General features: G+C 42.1%; 1 protein-coding gene across 3 annotated transcripts in view; it reads right to left on the reverse strand.

The window, feature by feature from the left end:
* Positions 1–17,319, reverse strand: part of ATP2A2 (ATPase sarcoplasmic/endoplasmic reticulum Ca2+ transporting 2) — a 58,971-nt gene extending 41,652 nt beyond the window's left edge. For all 3 annotated transcript variants that reach the window (XM_044921314.1, XM_021698698.2, XM_044921312.1), the window contains exons 1-5: positions 16,619–17,319; positions 15,908–15,925; positions 15,740–15,822; positions 8,023–8,127; positions 2,966–3,104 (exon numbers count right to left, since the gene is read on the reverse strand). In XM_044921314.1, coding sequence (XP_044777249.1) covers positions 2,966–3,104; positions 8,023–8,127; positions 15,740–15,822; positions 15,908–15,925; positions 16,619–16,736 — 463 coding nt within the window. In that variant the 5' untranslated portion in view covers positions 16,737–17,319. The remainder of the gene's footprint in view (positions 1–2,965; positions 3,105–8,022; positions 8,128–15,739; positions 15,823–15,907; positions 15,926–16,618) is intronic.
* Between the last annotated feature and the right edge of the window lie 1,251 nt (positions 17,320–18,570).

Genomic DNA, 18,570 nt, shown 5'->3' on the forward strand with positions numbered 1-18,570 from the left:
AGGACCAAGATGACTCCCAAGCTTCTCTCAGCTAATTAGGTGGTCAGAATGACGTACTGAGACAGGAAAGCCTGGAGAGCAACCAGATTGAGAAGAAAAGACAAATCCAAAGAGTAGCTGGCCTTTATCTCTTCAAAAGGGAAGATGCCTTGAGGGTCAAGGTTACAGCTTCCTCTGACACTATTTACCACTGCACTTACTGATGTAAACTCAGGATAAACGCCTGGGGTAATTTAACTTTTCTTTTTTTAAAAGATTTTTAAAAATTTATTTGACAGAGAGAGACACAGTGAGAGAGGGAACACAAGCAGGGGGAGCGTGAGAGGGAGAAGCAGGCTTCCCGTGGAGCAGGAAGCCTGACACAGGGCCCGATCCCAGTACCCTGGGATCATGACCTGAGCTGAAGGCAGACACCTAACGACTGAGTCACCCAGGCGCCCCTCCCTAACTTTTCATATAGACTCAATATACTGATATAGCCTAACTAGCATAAAAACTCTTAAAATATTTTTAGTGCGAGAGGCTGAAGAGTATATGAGTATATTACCAGATTAAACTGGAGAAATGGAAAACATATGAAGTCAAATGGAATCTCATACACAAATTTAGGTGACATAATCAGCAACTGCACCTCTCACATACGTACGTCTGGAAAGACAAACCATCTTTCTCTGAGGTTTCCTTCCTCAATTACCAGCACCATCACCATCCAGTCACCTAAATCAGAAATCCTGCCAGTGGCTTTGATTCTACATCCCAAGTCCAGTCAGCTCCATACACCCATCTGGTTATTTATTTTTTTTAAAGATTTTATTTATTTATTTGACAGAGAGAGACACAGCGAGAGAGGGAACACAAGCAGGGGGAGGGGGAGAGGGAGAAGCAGGCTTCCCACGGAGCAGGGAGCCCCATGTGGGGCTCCATCCCAGGACCCTGGGATCATGACCTGAGCCAAAGGCAGACGCTTAACGACTGAGCCACCCAGGCGCCCCCCATCTGGTTATTAAAACCTGTCACTCAGCATTGAAATTTGAGACTATCTATCAAACTACAAAGGCCATAATTTCATGCCCAAGGGAGATTCAATTATTTTGGGACAGGACCTGGTCAAAACTTTAAAGAGCGCCCCCAGATGATTCTGATGTGCACCTCCACTTAAGAACCACTATTCATAAACTCAAAATTCTTCCCTTGTTATTCTTAATGCTACTGCTCTCATTATCTCTTGCCTCATCACCTTTGGCCTAGACTATCAAATAGCCTATCTCTAGCCTTCCCCATTCTGACCTATTTTCCGTATCACAGCCAGAATTCCCTAATTCTTATTTTTGCTATAAAATCCACTGTGACAAGTAAAAAACTGAATGAGGTTGTCGATTAGACAAGTTTTGTATCAATTTCCTGATTTTGATAATTGTACGGAACTTATACTAAGAGAATGCCCTTGATTTTATAAATTCTCAAGTATTAAGGATAAAGAGGCATCATGCCTGTGACATATTCCCAAATAGTTCAGACAAAAATGTGTGAACGTATAGGTATCGACTGAAAAAGGATAATGCACATGTGATAAAACATTGACACTTTGAGAATCTGGGTAAAGGATATGTGGGAACTGTTACTATTCTTACAATATTCTTAATGTCAAAATTAGTTTAAAAAATGGATTTTTAAAAATAATACAATCCTGTGTATTTGACAGAAAAAGAGAGAGCACAAGCAGGGGGAGTGGGAGAGGGAGAAGGCGGCTCCCCACTGAGCAGGGAGCCCGACTCGGAGCTCCACCCCAGGACCCTGAGATAATGACCTGAGCTGAAGGCAGACACTTAACTGACTGAGCCACCCAGGCGCCCCTGTATTTCCTCTTCCTTATGATTTTCTTAATAACATTTTCTTTTCTCTAACTTACTTTAAGAATACAATATATAAAACATATAAACATACAGAACATGTCTTAACTGACTATGTTCTGTATATAAGGCCAGCAGTAAAGTTTTGGGGAAGTCAAAAGTTATACATGGATTCCTGAGCGCCCCAACTCCTTCATTGTTCAAGGATCAACTGGTAAAAAGTATTTGGAGCTCAGCAAGGTGTGAAAAACCATGACAGTGTGAATAATCGGATATAACTCTCCAGCAAAAAGACTAGACTGTTATTGGTTCTGGGCATTCAGGGCTGCCTAAAAACATGGTACTGATCTTGAGCAATGAGAATACAAACCCCTTTAAGATCTGTGGAGAGCTCTGGCCTTGCACTGAATTCACAAACTCTTTGAAGGTCTTTGAAGCTGAGACCCCTGGCTCTGTGTTATGCAGAAGTATTTTAAAGCAGAGCTTTTTAGGGCTGGGAAATTACCCTTAACCATCTACTTAGTTTGATAGTTACAAGTATGACTAAACATTTGTATCAAGAATCAAAACAGGAAAAACTATGCAGCCCTTAACTTGTCTTCTAAATTGCTCACTTCAACTAACTGTCAAATAGAGATTAAGTTCATTATTTCACTAGTGCTAGTGTTCTACCACGGACCCATGGACCAAAAGTATTAAGTACAACAGTTCAAAACACTGTTTAAAACAAGTTTTATCAACACGAGGGGAGGTGCCAAACACCTAGAAATAAATATACAGAAAACTTGATTTGTTTGGAAGGCACCAAAACCTGTTAATATAATTGATACATCTGAGCATAATTTTTTTAAAAATTTGACAGAGAGAGAGAAAGAACACAGGCAGGGGAAGCAGCAGGCAGAGGGAGAAACAGACTCCCCGCTGAGCAGGGAGCCCGATATGGGGCTCGATCCCAGGACCCTGGGATCATGACCTGAGCCGAAGGCAGACGCTTAACCGACTGAGCCACCCAGGTGTCCCTGAGCACAATTTTTAAAACAATTATGAGCCTTGAGAAAAGGACTGCGTTCAGATACACAATCTAGAATAAAACAAAAATGACAAACTCAACTCACCAGCAATTTCTACAATATCACCAGGAACTATGTCTTTAGCTTTAATCCGCTGGACACTCTTTCTGTCCTGTCGATATACTTTGCCCATTTCAGGCTCATATTCCTTAAGGGCTTCGATTGCATTCTCAGCATTTCTTTCCTATAAAAAAGATAAAAGTAGTAAACACATACTTGCCACTGCAAATTAGTATTTTAGTCCAAGGAATCAAATTTTAGACTTCTAAACTTTAGGAAAAAAGACACAAAAGATGCACATTAACGATGCTTATAAACAATTCACGTAAGATGATAAAACACCAGGATCTTACAATTTTGTGCTAAAAAATGAAGAATTAAGCACCCTAACAGGCCTGAACAGGGCATAAAATCCTAACAGGAAAAAGCAGTTACAGAATCTGTTGTCCCCAAGCCCACTGTGTAACAAGGCCCTCACCTCCAGTCACAGCCACACCACTGAAAATTGATCCTGTCTCACATGAAAAGTGATGGTCTGGGGCTGGACTGCCTAAGTTCACTCCAGGCTTTTCCACTTAACAGCTAAGTGATTGTACATGAGCTACACAACACACAGGTTTGGTGCCTACAAAACCTGGACACCAACACTACTACCGCAAGGGCTATGAGGATTTACAAACTATTTAGACTGTGTTTTGGCCAATAATACATGTTATGAGTGATGAAAATTAAGAAAATCAAGTTACATCTCAAATTCTAGGAAATCTCTCTGCAGTAGTGAAGACTAATAAATAGTTGGAATCTCATCAGAGAACGGTCAGTCCTGGGGTGCCTGGGTGGCTCAGTCATTTTAAATATCCAACTTTTTCTTTAAGATTCATTTATTTTGAAAAAGAACATGCACGTGCATGGGTGGCAGGGCAGACGGCAGAGGGAGAGAGAATCTTAACCAGACTCCATGCTGAGTGCAGAGCCCGAGGTGGGGCTAGAACTCATGACCCTGAGATCATGACCTGAGCTGAAGCCAAGAGGCAGACGCTTGACTGAGCCCCCCAGGCTCCCCAAGCAGCTGACCCTTGATTTTGGCTCAGGTCATGATCTCAGGGTTGTGAAATCAAGCCCTGTTGGGCCCTGTGCTGGGCGTGGACCCTGATTAGGTTTCCCTCTACCTCCCTTCCACCTCCCCCTAAAAAACCAAAAAACAAAAACTGCCAGTCCCATAGCATATATACCATATTTACTGTAATACTGTATACAAATATATCAAACCTTAGTCATACATAGCTTTTCTTTCCAAATTTTGAGATGAAAGATGTAGAAATCAAAATATGTTTAAAAAAAAAAAAGGCTACAGGAAAGTTCCCTTAAAGGAAGAAAAAAAAAAAAAGAAAGAAAAAGAAAAGCACATGTGCCAAATTTGTCTTCTCTCCTTTTGGAGAGAAAGCAATTAGAAGTCAAGGAGCAAATCTACACAGTGCATGCCCAGGTGAGGTTACTCAAAGCACAAAGGAAAGGATTCATTTCTCTCACTTCTTGCCTTCTGATATAAAGCTCAATTTAACCTTTTTTTCTAATTTTTAAAAGATTTTATTTATTTGACAGAGAGAGACAGTGAGAGAGGGAACACAAGCAGGGCGAGTGCGAGAGGGAGAAGCAGGCTTCCCGCTGAGCAGGGAGCCCAATGCGGGGCTCGATCCCAGGACCCTGGGATCATGACCTGAGCCGAAGGCAGGCACTTAACGACTGAACCACCCAGGCGCCCCAAAGCTCAATTTAACCTTATCTGGGTAGAATTTACACACAATACTACATGATTTCATTTTTTAAAAAAAGATTTTGAGATAGAGCGAGAGAGAGAGCACACAAGCAGGGTGGAGGGGCAGAGGGAGAGAGAGAAGCAGACTCCCCGCTGAGCAGGAAGCCCAATGCGGAGCTAATCCCAGGACCCAGAGATCAAGACCTGAGCCACCCAGGTGTCCCTGTAATCTCATTTTTTACCTGAGTGTAAAAATTATGGTCTGTCGCAAAAACTCCCAAAATCTGCTTAAAGTGAAGTTAGAGGACTTAAAACTGAAAGCTAATGGCATGAGTCTCACTTTAAATGTTTACATCCGTGAAAAAGTATAGAATATGTTAAATTTGGGAACCTCATGATAAAAATAATTTCAACCCCATATCAGATTTGCTTAAAGAATATTATCTGTATCACCTTGTAATTAACAGAAATGCTAGAATATTTAATTCTAATTAAATGTCATTGCTATAAGGTCCTTAAATTCAAATGCTACTGATACTGTAAAAGAATAAATTCTCAGCACTGCTGCTATTCAATTAGTCAAATTTGAAACCACTTTTTTCCATAGAATTACCTCTCCCATTTGTTAACTGTGGCAGTTTTAATTCCTTTTCTCCCTCTTCAAGGTCATGTCAGATAGAGTTTAACTAGATTGCTCAAGGTTAAGAGATATCCCAGGAGCACTGGATTTTACTTCTACTCAAAATTAGCAAAAGTACATTTAAATTAGAAGCATTAAAGATAAATTATCTCAGACCCCAAGGACAAAAATGCCAATTAAAACTACTTTAAAAGGCTTCCTCTCAACTCAAATGATCAAAAGGAATATTTAGAATGTAGGGGTGGGAAAGGGAAACAAATGATCACAAATTCAAATAGGTTATATCCTGCTGGTGGGAATGCAAGCTGGTGCAGCCACTCTGGGAAACAGTATGGAGGTTCCTCAAAAGGTTGAAAATAGAGCTACCCTATGACCCAGCAATTGCACTACTGGGTATTTACCCCAAAGATACAAATGTAGTGATCCGAAGGGGCACGTGCACCCCAATGTTTATAGCATCAATGTCCACAACAGCCAAACTATGGAAAGAGCCTAGATGTCCATCAACAGACGAATGGATAAACAAGACGTGGTATATATATAGAATGGAATATTATGCAGCCATCAAAAAAAAGGTATGAAATCTTGCTATTTGCACAATGTGGATGGAACTAGAAAGTATTATGCTAAGCAAAATAAGTCAATCAGAGAAAGACAATTATTATATGATCTCACTGATATGAGGAATTTGAGAAAAAAGACAGAGGATCATAGGGGAAGGGAGGGAAAAATGAAACAAGACGAAACCAGAGAGGGAGACAAACCATAAGAGACTCAATCTCAGGAAGCAAACTGAGGGTTGCTGGAGTGGAGGGGGGTGGGAGGGATGGGGTGGCTGGGTGATGGACACTGGGGAGGGTATGTGCTATGGTGAGAGCGCTGTGAATTGTGTAAGACTGATGAATCACAGACCTGTACCCCTGAAATAATACATTGTATTACAAAAAAAAAAAAAAAACAGGTTCTATCAAGTGCTCACTTCAGCAGCATATATACTAAAATTGGAACAATTCTCGATTTCTCTAGTTGCCAATCACTTGTCACCTTCTTTGATGACACTGGTCAGCAGCATGTGCCCCCCGCAACCTCCCAATACTACCTTACACTCTTATAATTTCCCTTACTTCCAGAAGCAAGAACTCTTCAGTATTGCCCATACCATCTGTATACTATGTAAATGAGATTAAAACCTAAGAATGTTATTTTTTAAACTAAGATAAATATAAAAGTCCTGTGAAAACTGCTGTAAAATCTTACTTCAAATTTGGATCAAGCCTGGGCCTAGATTCAAGTCACAGATACTCTGTACTACCTGTATAGCCTTTAAGAAGTCACTTAATCACTCTGAACCTCAATGTCACATCTGTCAAATGGGAATATCCTTTGTCTTATAACATCACTGCAACAATGACATGGGAATGTATATACCCTACCTAGTAACTAGCATAAATTATTTAATAGGAAAATATATATTACTAGCTTGAGAAGGACAATCTAATGCTGTATATTGTTTCTTTTGCCTATATTATTCACAAGGGGATCACTACTACTTAAATATAAACAACTTTAGAAAAAAATTAAAATAAGAGAAATATAGCACAATTTTCTTCTAAGTAGACCATCCTTCTGTATGAGCCCACTACATAAAGGCCTTCATGTTTATTAATAAGATCAGAAGTTTAAAATTTTTTTTTTTAAAGATTTACTTATTTATTTTAGAGACAGAGTGCAAGTGTGTGGGGGGGGTAGGGGGTAGGGCAAAAGGAGAGGAAGAACCTCAAGCAGATTCCCTGCGGAGCGGGGAGCCTGACATAGGGCTGGATCTCACAATCCTGAGATCATGACCTGGGCCGAATCAAGAGTTGGCTGCTTTACTGACTGAGCCACCCAGGCACCCCAGAAGTTTACAATTCTAATAGGACTAAGTATGCTTATAAAATGTTTCTACTTTAAGAATGTAGATGCACTCGGGGCGCCTGGGTGGCTCAGTCATTGAGCGTCTGCCTTCGGCTCAGGTCATGATCCCAGGGTCCTGGGATCGAGCCCCGCATCGAGCTCCCTGCTCAGCGGGAAGCCTGCTTCTCCCTCCCCCACTCCCCCTGCTTGTGTTCCCTCTCTCGCTGTGTCTCTCTCCGTCAAATAAATAAAATCTTAAAAAAAAAAAAGGAAATTTAAAGTCCTCTAAACTAGATATATACAGAATAGCAATTACATGAAGGGGGGGGTGGGTAGGAATCCCATTATGTTTCTGTAAACTGGCTTCCATTCTGTGAGTCAGAAAGGCCCGGGCAACTGAGGGAAAACAGCCAGAAGTATGCTCTGAAGGGAAAACAATTTTTACAGTTAAAAAAAAAAAAAATCCAAGGAGAATAAAAATGACATTGAATTTATGAAACTTTTCACAGGAAGCAGCTAGGAAATATACAGATACTGAATCTCAAATTTCCTGGTTTTCCTCAAATAGCTTCTCTCATCCATTATTCTTAACTCCATGCTGCATGAAGGATGAGCAATTTTAACAGTATATACATGCAGGAGAGGTCTAAAATGTTGCCATTAAATAAACAGACAAAAGAAAAAGCACACGTAGATTTTCCAGAGATATTTTTAGTCAATACATCAGGAAAAAAAAAAAAAAACAGATTAACACAGTTTAAATCACTTATATAAACTGCTAAACTCCAGCACTGCAGAATTTTTGCTTACCTGCCATACACCCACAATTGCATTGGCTACTAATATAAGTAAAATTACAAAGGGTTCTACAAAGGCTGTAATTGTTTCTTCACCTTCTTCAAACCAAGCCAAAACCTAAAAGAGAAATGGCATGTGTTAGAACTGTAATGTGTTTTTAGGCTTAGTGCCACTTGACAACAAAAGTGGCTGGCACTAAAGGAACTGCACTATATAAAATCTCTCTTCTTACCGTCCCTAGAAACAAATGGTGGCAAAATGTAATGACAGCAACAACCAGTTTATTATGTCCCTTGTTCAGAGTAATTCTTGAGAATCAAAACTATACAACTTCTTAATATTCTTCAAAAGCTATTTTTCACATACTAATTGTTTTAAAATCCAAATAAAATACTTTCTGGGAAATAAATCCCATTCATTTTACATGGATATATTCAGAAGAAATAAAACTTAAATAAAGTAAAAGGCAATCATCTACAACTTTGTTGATTTGCTTAATATTCCTACCAAATAATATCTATAGGCATAAATTCATTGTAAAAATCACTTGATCATGCACTCAAAACTATAGAGTACAACAGCAACCCGGTTATTTTCAATGGTATCACTATAGGTCATCTCAACATTACTCAAGGTTGTTGTGCAATCAGGAATGTATTTTGAAGGTTATCCTCCATATGACATCTAGTATAGCAATTCAGAACTTCAGAGAGGACAGAAGTCCACAAATGTTATTTATAACTGGATACAGAACACTGCCCCAAGGAAAATGAGCAGAAAATTAATTTCTAGCTCACACAACCATAACCTTGTCAGGATGTAAAAGCTACAAGTTAAGAGAAGATAAACTTCATAATTGAGCAAACTTAAGTTGATAAGAGAAACCAAGAAATGAATCTTTAAGAATGATAAAGAACATGGTAAAAGAGCCATCTAAATAGTTAAAAACTAATTTTTGTGAAAAACTGCCAATCCAGAAAGGATGTCAAACATATCTTATGATTCAATCTGGGAGATAGGATTTGCCTTTGTTTTTTAGCATTGCTTAAAATGTCTGCATATTTCACAAAAAAATATTTTCTTTAAAAGACCAATTTAGTAGGGCGCCTGGGTGGCTCAGTTGGTTAAGCGACTGCCTTCGGCTCAGGTCATGATCCTGGAGTCCCAGGATCGAGTCCCGCATCGGGCTCCCTGCTCGGCAGGGGGCCTGCTTCTCTCTGACCCTCCTCCCTCTCATGCTCTCTCTCTCAATAAATAAAAATCTTAAAAAATAAATAAATAAAAGACCAATTTAGTAAACAATCAAAGCACTGGTTTTGATACTTTTTAATAGTCAGATATGGCTCACGGCAATAATGAAACCACCTAAGTTTATACTTAATGGAATAGTATAAGGTGAACTTTTATACAAACAGTAAACAACCAGAGAGGTAAGACAAGGCCTAACATGAATTTTGCAAGTAAGATAAGGGAATGATGAATGAACAAGAAATATCAACCTGAGCAGGAAAAAAACCAGGAGACACCAGGACTGGGTCCTGAAAGGTACCAATGACCACTGACAGCTAGTGAACTAGGGCAGGCAGAAAACCAGAATGAATATAAATGTTGCCGCAGGCTTTCAACAGGGCATTCCTGGTGTTAAGGCCAGGCCTAGTGCCAAAACGAAAACTTCCCTAGGAAGTTATAAATTTTGATAGATGCAAGATCACAGCTGCTTTGATACTAGCCTTTCAAACATTTGCCAAGGAGAGCATATCAGAAATAAGAAACTTAATTAGCTCTTGGGGGAGAAAAATCGCTCAACCTGATGAGCAACTAGGACCTATGCAAAAGGTCAGTGAGGCATTAGCAACTGTAAGATAAGCTTCACACCTTGTTAAAGAGGATAGGAACTTCCCTCTTGGCAGCTAGGCCTAAGGAACAAACTTAAATATCCCCTAACAGCTGGAGCAAAGGGAAGACTACAGCAAATAGTTACAGGACTATGAGAGCAAATCTCTACTTAAAAAAAAAAAATGTGTGGTTCCTCTGCAGAAGTAGAATTTATCAATTATGTAAAAATCCTAATCTGTACAATGCAGTAACCTTTTCTCCCACTACAGGACTTCAAATGTTTATGTGTAAGAAACCCAAGCACTGGGGTGCCTGGGTGGCTCAGTCGTTAAGTGCCTGCCTTCAGCTTGGGTCATGATCCCAGGGTCCTGGGATCGAGCCCCGCATCCGGCTCCCTGCTCCGCGGGAAGCCTGCTTCTCCCTCTCACACTCCCCCTACTTGTGTTTCTCTCTGTGTGTCAAATAAATAAAATCTTTAAAAAAAGAAAAGAAAAGAAACCCAAGCATTGGTAATTATTTGAAGGTTCCACAAGTATATTAATTACTGGTTGATGAGAAACTAGCGGGCAGATTTCTCAGTGTGGAAGGCTGATGCTGAACCTATTTAAAATCAACCATCAATTTCCTGAATACTTTTTAAAATGTCTATTTTGAGGATGCCTGGGTGGCTCAGTTGGTTAAGCACTGCCTTTGGCTCCGGTCATGGTTCCGGGGTCCTGGTTCCCACATCGGGCTCCCTCTGCTCTGTAGGGAGCCTGTTTCTCCCTCTGCCTCTGCCTGCCACTCCCCCTGCTTGCGCGCTTGCACGCTGTCAAATAATAAAATCTTTTAAAAGATAAAAATAAAAATAAAATGTCTATTTTGAAACCACAAATAACCCAAATAATCAAATGCTACAGCCCAAAGTGAAGATCAACCCATATTTCATTAACTGGTAAGAACCAATCCAGTTGATTATGTTCAGATCATATTATGGAGTCCTTCATGGTTTGTTCTATTGAAAGGAAACCTAGTGTACATAGGATGATGATGCTACAAATGAAAGGTCCCAGGAGATGAGGGAGTGAAGTGTGTGAGACACATTATTACCAAAATGAAAGATGCCTTATTAGCATTATAGCATAGTCAGTTCATAATTACAGCTTATCAAGTTATACAAAATACGTTCATATGGGGGGGTAAATGTTTCTAAAAATCTTCATTGGAGAATACATTGAACATAAATGATTACCTATTTGTATTGCTTTTTGTTCACCACTGTATCCCCAGGGGCCTAGAAGTATCTCTGGTACACAGATGATGCTCACTATTTACTGTACAGAAGCATGAATGAATGAAACAAAATCTCATATAACCTGTAAGGTACAAGACCCTGAGGGCCTATCTGAACTTAAACATCTAGAGCAAGTAACCAACTTCATCAACACTATCAAAGGAAAGTGGAAGAAAAAGCTACTGCAGTTAATTTTAGGCAGTGTTTCTTCTTTGCTTTGCACTATTAATACAGTAACAACACTTGTCTTCTGGGGCTTACAGAATCCAGCAAATTCAAAGTTTCAAATCTGCCAATCCTATTCAAGGTAACCACTTACTAATGAGTACTCAACTACATCTTAAACTGCTTCAATAGGGTAGGATACCCTATCTTCTAATTATCTGTAAGACTGATCTCTGCCAATCACAAACTTCTGACAGGACAACCAGAAGATGCTGGAGAGCAGAGTTTAATGAATAAAAGCAAATTTTAATCCAAGGTAAAGATGTGTGTTCCAATGGGAGACAGTCACAGTTCTGTGACTCCATTATCTTAGCTTCATGTGGGGATAATGTACTAAGCACTCAATGAGATCCAAAAAAAGAACATGAGAGATCATAAGCACATTTTTAAGACTGAGGGCACCTGTCTGCATTCCTCTTTGTATCCTTAGAAACTTGCAAGGACACTGGGTACTCAAATACTTCAATGAATGAAGAAATTTACATTAAAAAAAAAAAAAGTTTTAAAGAGGAAATCAAAGTTAAACATTTCACAAGAAAGAAAATGTATCAACAATAAATGTTATGACAATTTTCTGGGGTGGGAAACCAAAATTCTTTTAGCCATTAAAAAAAAAAAGGTATGAATTAGACTACATTCTCTTCTGATCCACACATAAATTTAAAAATACTGGTTTTCGATTTGAGAATACAATCTTCTTAAACACACACATACACAACATAGTAAAATAAAAATTAAAAAAAAACACAAAAACCCTACAGGCAAACACACCCACACCCACACATTCACCTCTCAAAACATTTTAAAGAAAGGCTCTAAATAAATTAGACCAATCAGTGAACTACCCATTTTATCCTTTAAAAAAAAATAAGTTAAAAGAAAACACAGGAAAAAAGTAAAATCATTACATATTATAAACTACTTCTTGACTATATTGTACTAAGAAAACCAAGAAACCAGACCTCATGTATTTTGAAAATGCTACTAACACAAGCTCACTCAAATATATTTGTTTTATCAGCATCACTAACCCAGGCTCTGAAAGAAATGAAGAATCCTTTTTAAAGGGTCCAGTAGGAAGGAAAAGACACCATTCAAATACAAGTGACAAGATGAGAAGTGCCTTGGTCTCACCACATTTTAGCAGCATTTTAGGATCACTTCAAGTAGCTGTGGTGGGGAAATGGGGATGGAGGGTAGAGCAACTTTTGCAAACTATGTTTCAACAGAGGACTTCACGAATTCCTCTGAGGCAGATATGGCCCTCCTACTCATCTCCTGAACTTCAGGTCTTTTCTCTAAACCTTCTTGGAGGACTTTCCTGACCACCCTATGTGAAAACTATACCCTCCCTCCTCATACTCTTACCCCCTGCTGTATTTTTCTCCATAGCACTATATCACTGTCCAACAGACTCAACATTTTACTTGTTTATATCTGCCTCTACTAGAATGTCGGCTCCAGGTTAAGAGACTTTGCCTATTTTGTTCAAATGGCTGTATCCCCAGTGTCTGTGCCATGTCCCAGGCGTTCAATAAATACCTAATGAAGTAGCGAAGGAGAGAAAAGGTGTTCCAGTAAGCAACCATATGATGTATTACATGAAGGGCAAAGTTGTGACCAAGGAGGATGTAAAGACAGTGAAAGGACAGCAGGTCATGAATGTCAAATGACGGAATTTCTAATGTTACTTTATATGTAGTGGGAGAGATTATAGCTCACTTCTTCCAATCCAAGTAAACTTTAAACTCTTTCTATCTGGCGAATATTGCAATTACACTTTATCCCAACAGGTCATGAGTACAGAACATTAACGCAGCTTCCTACAGTTAACAGTTTACTTATTTGATATCTGAAATAAATTACTAAAGCCTGGTATTTCTTTTTAACTTGAGCAGAACCTGACCATATGTACATGTTGTAGGAACTATCAATTCTCCAAAAGAACATGAATATTCTACCATGATTTTCCTGTAAATTAGGAATAAACTACCACAAAAAAGACTCAGTGATCTTTTAAAAGATAAAAGAAACAATGAAAAGGTCAAGAACAATGTAATAATAGCGCCAATTCCACATGAAGAAAATCAACAAAACAGGTCTGATATCCAAAATGTCTTGATCAAACAAGTCAGAGCAAACTAACAGTATTTCCTAAACCTTTATTATTTTTGTTTAGCAACCCATGAAATAAAAATGTCACACAGTTCATTTCCTGAGCATTAACTCCAAGTAGTTACCAAAAAGGTAATTCAAATTTCAATTCCAAAATATAGTTCTATAAAGCTATAAAAACCCAACATCCTACTCTATGATAAAATTAGAGCATTTTAAAACCCACTTAAAAATGCTAAAAACTATAAACTCCTTTCTTCAAAATAAAAGTCACACACATCACTAATTCAAAATGTTAATACAAAGTCATCAAACTGGCAACTCAAGAGATTCTATAAAACCCAAATATTCAATAGCTTGTTTATTGGAAATAATGCTGATGTTACAACACAGCCTTAAGTTACACACACAGAATAACTCAATAAAAATTTATTTTATCTCTGCCTTGTATACACCAAATGATTTACTTCTAAGATGTCCCTGATAACCTTATTGAACCCCAGTATCTTAACTGCCAAATCTGAGGCTACTTCAGAATTACGCAGCTAGCTTAAACATAAACATTACACTATCCCAAACGTATTATTTGTTTTGCCCCAAGACAATGTACTTCTGAAACTGAGACTCAAACCGCTCTAGTCCTTTATCTTAATCGGTAAAAGCAGCAGCCATTTAGGAGGAGTGGGGGGAGGGGGGAGGAGTGGGTGGTGGTGAATTAATCAAGAACAGACAGACATGTAAGAGGTATGGAGTAATTCAGGACACTGAATGCTTTGCTATGACACTCTCAGTTTTATTCAGTGAAAACCACAGAAAAGATTCGTGAGGACTGAATTATTATTAATAGCTACATATCACTTAGCCAACATGGCATGATAGATTAATATTAAAGTCTCATGTCAGAAGCTGTATACAGTAGTATTACTCCAAAAGCTCACCTCTTGCCAATTTCCCCCCTCACCTAAAGAAGTGCCTACTGCTTCCTTTTGATTTAGTTCTCAAAACAGCCTTCTAGGATATGGTTGTCATAAAGACGGAGGTAGATTCCTAGGGCTTTCAAATGTACAAACACACAAAAATGAAACCTTGAAGCTGTGTCAATTTTGTGAAGCCTGAAGTAGTATTGCACTGGGTGAATTTCACTTCCCATCATGGTTATTATAAGAATACAATACTGTAGGGGCGCCTGGGTGGCTCAGTTGTTTAAGCGACTGCCTTCGGCTCAGGTCATGATCCTGGAGTCCCGGGATCGAGTCCCACGTCGGGCTCCCTGCTCAGCGGGGGGTCTGCTTCTCCCTCTGACCCTCTCCCCTCTCGTGCTCTCTGTCTCTCATTCTCTCTCTCAAATAAATAAATAAAATCTTTAAAAAAAAAAAAGAATACAATACTGTAATTTAAGAATAAAAGTCATCACATGCTGTTAGGATTAGGAACATCTGTGTCCTATTCATGACCATTTTCAGGAAAACTACCAAGAAGTCCACTGCCCAAGAAAAAATGCAGTAAAAAATATTGAACAGAAAAAAAAATGTTAATAACCTAGAAATATCCTCACCAACCCATCACCCTTTTTCTACTGTAGTTCTTTGCATTTCACCAGTTTCTTAGCAACCATACAGGACTCAAGTCGGTAACCACATACAGTATAAGAAAAAACAGGTTTTGGTTTTTTTTTTTCCTTTTAAAATCCAGAACCAATTGTACTGAACCTTGTGCTCTCTACCTAGGAGTCACTTAAGACGGGGGTCCAATTTAGATAAATATACCACCCTAAAGGTCAGTGACCAAATTTGGTCAACAGTGGTGCCATCACTGCCGTCATCATTCTTGTCACTGTCAGAAACAACTGTCACCTTGCCATTACCAGGAAGGGAGAGCAACTGGAATATTCCTTTTGTAAGTTCTATTTACAGACTACAAAGGGCCCATCATCATCTTAGGATGATCTTACACAATGGAAGAACCCAAAACAGAGAAGACCTTCTGACAAAGAACTTTTTAATATTAAAATCTGATAAGCCACAAAAATTTATAAGACCCTGCCCCATGTAGGAACAATTTCTAACTGCACTGTAAATGCCAGGCATTAATTTTTTGCACACAAATGGCTTCAAGTGTTTTGTTTATAATTTTAAAATACCCAGATTTTTAAAAAATGAAGACACTGCTGAAATCTCTAAATATAATGTTCTCACCCAATAGACATCATTTGTTTCTTGGTTTTTCATCTCTGGAATAGTCTCTACTTTTTGGAGAGAAATAAAGTTTTTTTATACTTACAAAAGATATACAAGCTGCCAGCAATAAAATTCTAACTAGTAAGTCTTCAAACTGCTCAATCACAAGTTCCAGCAAGGTTTTTCCTGTTAGAAACAAACATTGTTGTAAATGTCATCTTAACATCAGCACACAAAGGGGTTAAAAAAAGACCATGTTAAGATTACTCACCTTCTTCAGCCGGTAACTCTGTAGAATGTAGAAATTCGCCCGTCAACGTGTCAAGAAGGGAAAAAAAAAATTAGCATTGTCTTTATAAAATTATCAGTCTTCGAAAGACGTACCTAGATCTATGAACCTTCAACCATTTTTAATGGGAACCATACCAAATGGTACCCCAAGAAAATATGCAGTATTTGTTGTAACCAATACCTTAGGTGTATCCCGAAGCGTAAAATCTCATCGCTACCTACTGAACAGGGCTCCCGAAACAAGGGAGTCATTTCAGCTATGTCATGACTTCTCCCAGATGTGTAACTTTGGGCAGTCCAAGAACGGTTAGAGGCTTTCTCAACTGCAACGACGCCTCATAAACTGGCTAGGGACAAGAAAATGTCTCGCAGGGTTCAACCCAGTTGCAGGAGACTCGTCCCTCCTCCAGCGGGGCTGGCTGCTGCGGGTGAGAAGCCACCGAGCTAACTGCGTGCGAGGAAGGTCAAGGGCTCGAGGCGCGGGGTCCTGGAGGTACAGACAAGACCCCAGAGCCTCGGCCTGCAGTCCCTCTCCCGCGGGGCCGGGGCGCGGGCTCGACCCGCAGCCTGCAGCCCTCGGCGGGCGCGGAGCCCAGACCCACGAGGTGGAGCCCGGTCAGCCATCTTCCCTGGCTCTCGGGCCCGCGCCGGGCAGCGCGGGGCCCCTGCAGTCCCGGCGCCGGGCACCTACCGTTGGAACCCCATCTCTCCTTGAGCTTCTTGACCTGCTCCAGGCTCAGCCCCGTGCTCTCGTTGACGCCGAAGTGGCCCAGCACCTCCTCCACCGTCTTTGTGTGCGCGTTCTCCATGGCTGCGGGGGCCCGGCCGGCCTCGCCTCCAGTCCCCGCGGCCTCCTCGCCTCCGCCTCGCACTCGGGCCGCGGGCTCGTGCCACCCCGGGCGCCCAGGCGCGGACGGGCCTCTCCCCCTCCTCCTCCTCCTGCGGCCGCTTCCGCCTCGCCGGGCGCTGAATCACCCCGCGCCCCCTCCCCCAGACAACCGCCCCTCTCGCAGCCCGGCCCTCGCCGGCGCACGCCCCGGACTCAGCTGGGCGGTGGGGGGCTCCTGACCCTCCCTCCCCTCGTCAGAAGGGAGGGCCTCCTTTGCCCTCAACCGCCCGCCGGGAGCGCAGGCCGCGGCCCCCGAACCCCCTCCCCGCTTTCCTGAGGTGATTCGCGGCCCCTCCCGGGCCGGAGGAGGGGGCGCCCGGCCGACCCCCGAGAGCAGAAAGGAGCGAGGGCGGCGAGCCGGCGGGGTGGTGCGCGGTGCGCTCGCCCTGTTCCCTCAGCTCCGCACCCCCGACAGCGGCGGAGGAAACTGCGGCGAAAGAGAAGGAGGTGGCGTCGGGGACGGCTCCGCGGCGGCTGCTCTAATAGCATTTATCCGCCGCTGCCTCCCCTCTCGCCGCCGCCGCGGCATGTGGACGCCGCTCATTGGCCGAGAGGGCCCAGCGCGGCGCGGGCGACACGGCCCCGCCCCCTCCCCTCGGCTCCCTCCCTCCCGCGCTACTCGCGCCCACGCCGCCGCGCAGGCCCCGCCCCCTCCCGCGCACCGCCCCCAGGAACCCGGATAGAGGCCGGCGCGCGCGGTGCCGCGCCCGCGCAGTGCGCGCCCTGGCCCGCGGGCCGGTGGAGACCTAACCTACGCCGGGCTAGAGCCCTTCGATCCCAGCCCACCCGCGGGCACAGAGCCCAGAGAGGTCGAGGGCTCACGGCGGGCTCCCTGCACTCGATGCCCCGAGGAAAACTGCCTGCCCTTCGGGGTTGGCCTGGGGCCGGGGTGGGTGCCTGGGAAGGCGAAGTCGAGGAACCCGGGAACCCGGTCCGCCCTGGGCCTTCCGAAGCGCGCTCGGCTTGGTGTCCTTGGCTCGCCCGCCCCCTCGCCCTCTGCCTTGCGGGCCACATTCTGCATCCTAATCTGTCTCCTTTAGAGCCCCCTTCGGGAATCGAGGGGAGGAATTCCGCAGCTCATTTCCCACACGGCCCGAATCCCTCATCTGTCGCCTCAGGAGCACCGCATCCCACACCCCCAGCCGAGCGCTCATCTCACACCAATGTCCGCCCTTCCCCAGCGGGGTCTGTGCTCTGACCGAAGGAATCCCACTCCAGGGAGGTTTTAATTTGAATAGCCCACACAGCTTTTGATACGTGTCTGCCTAGAAGTCACAGACTATGCCACCATAAATGCTAAAAAACGAGAATTGTGCTAGGAGGTGCTTCACTTGGGCGTTAAGATCAAGGCTCTTTTCCAGATTCCACTTTCCCCAATAGGAAAAAGAAGGACTTTAATCCAAAATCTATTAAACCAGAGATGACTTGCTCCAGAAGTCTGTACAAAACCTAGGTAACAGCAAAATAAAGGGCATTTTGCTTATGTAAAGTTAGATGACTTAACGGGGGAAGGGACCTTTGCGTTGAATTCATGAACAAAAGGTGAACATGTTCGCATCACAAAGAGCAGCTTTCTTAAGGGAGTATGTTGCAGAATGAAGCATTTAGTCTCCTTTTGTGTTTGGCAATAGTGTACCATCCGCATGAGCCAAAGCAGAGAAAAAAACACCTCAGTTGTCCCAGATGGCTCAGTCTCAGGATTTAAGATGAATTCCTTCAGCAGATGCAAATCACAGTATATTACCCAGCTGAAA

This window comes from Neomonachus schauinslandi, chromosome 14, assembly GCF_002201575.2.
Source record: "Neomonachus schauinslandi chromosome 14, ASM220157v2, whole genome shotgun sequence".
Taxonomy (NCBI): domain Eukaryota; kingdom Metazoa; phylum Chordata; class Mammalia; order Carnivora; family Phocidae; genus Neomonachus; species Neomonachus schauinslandi.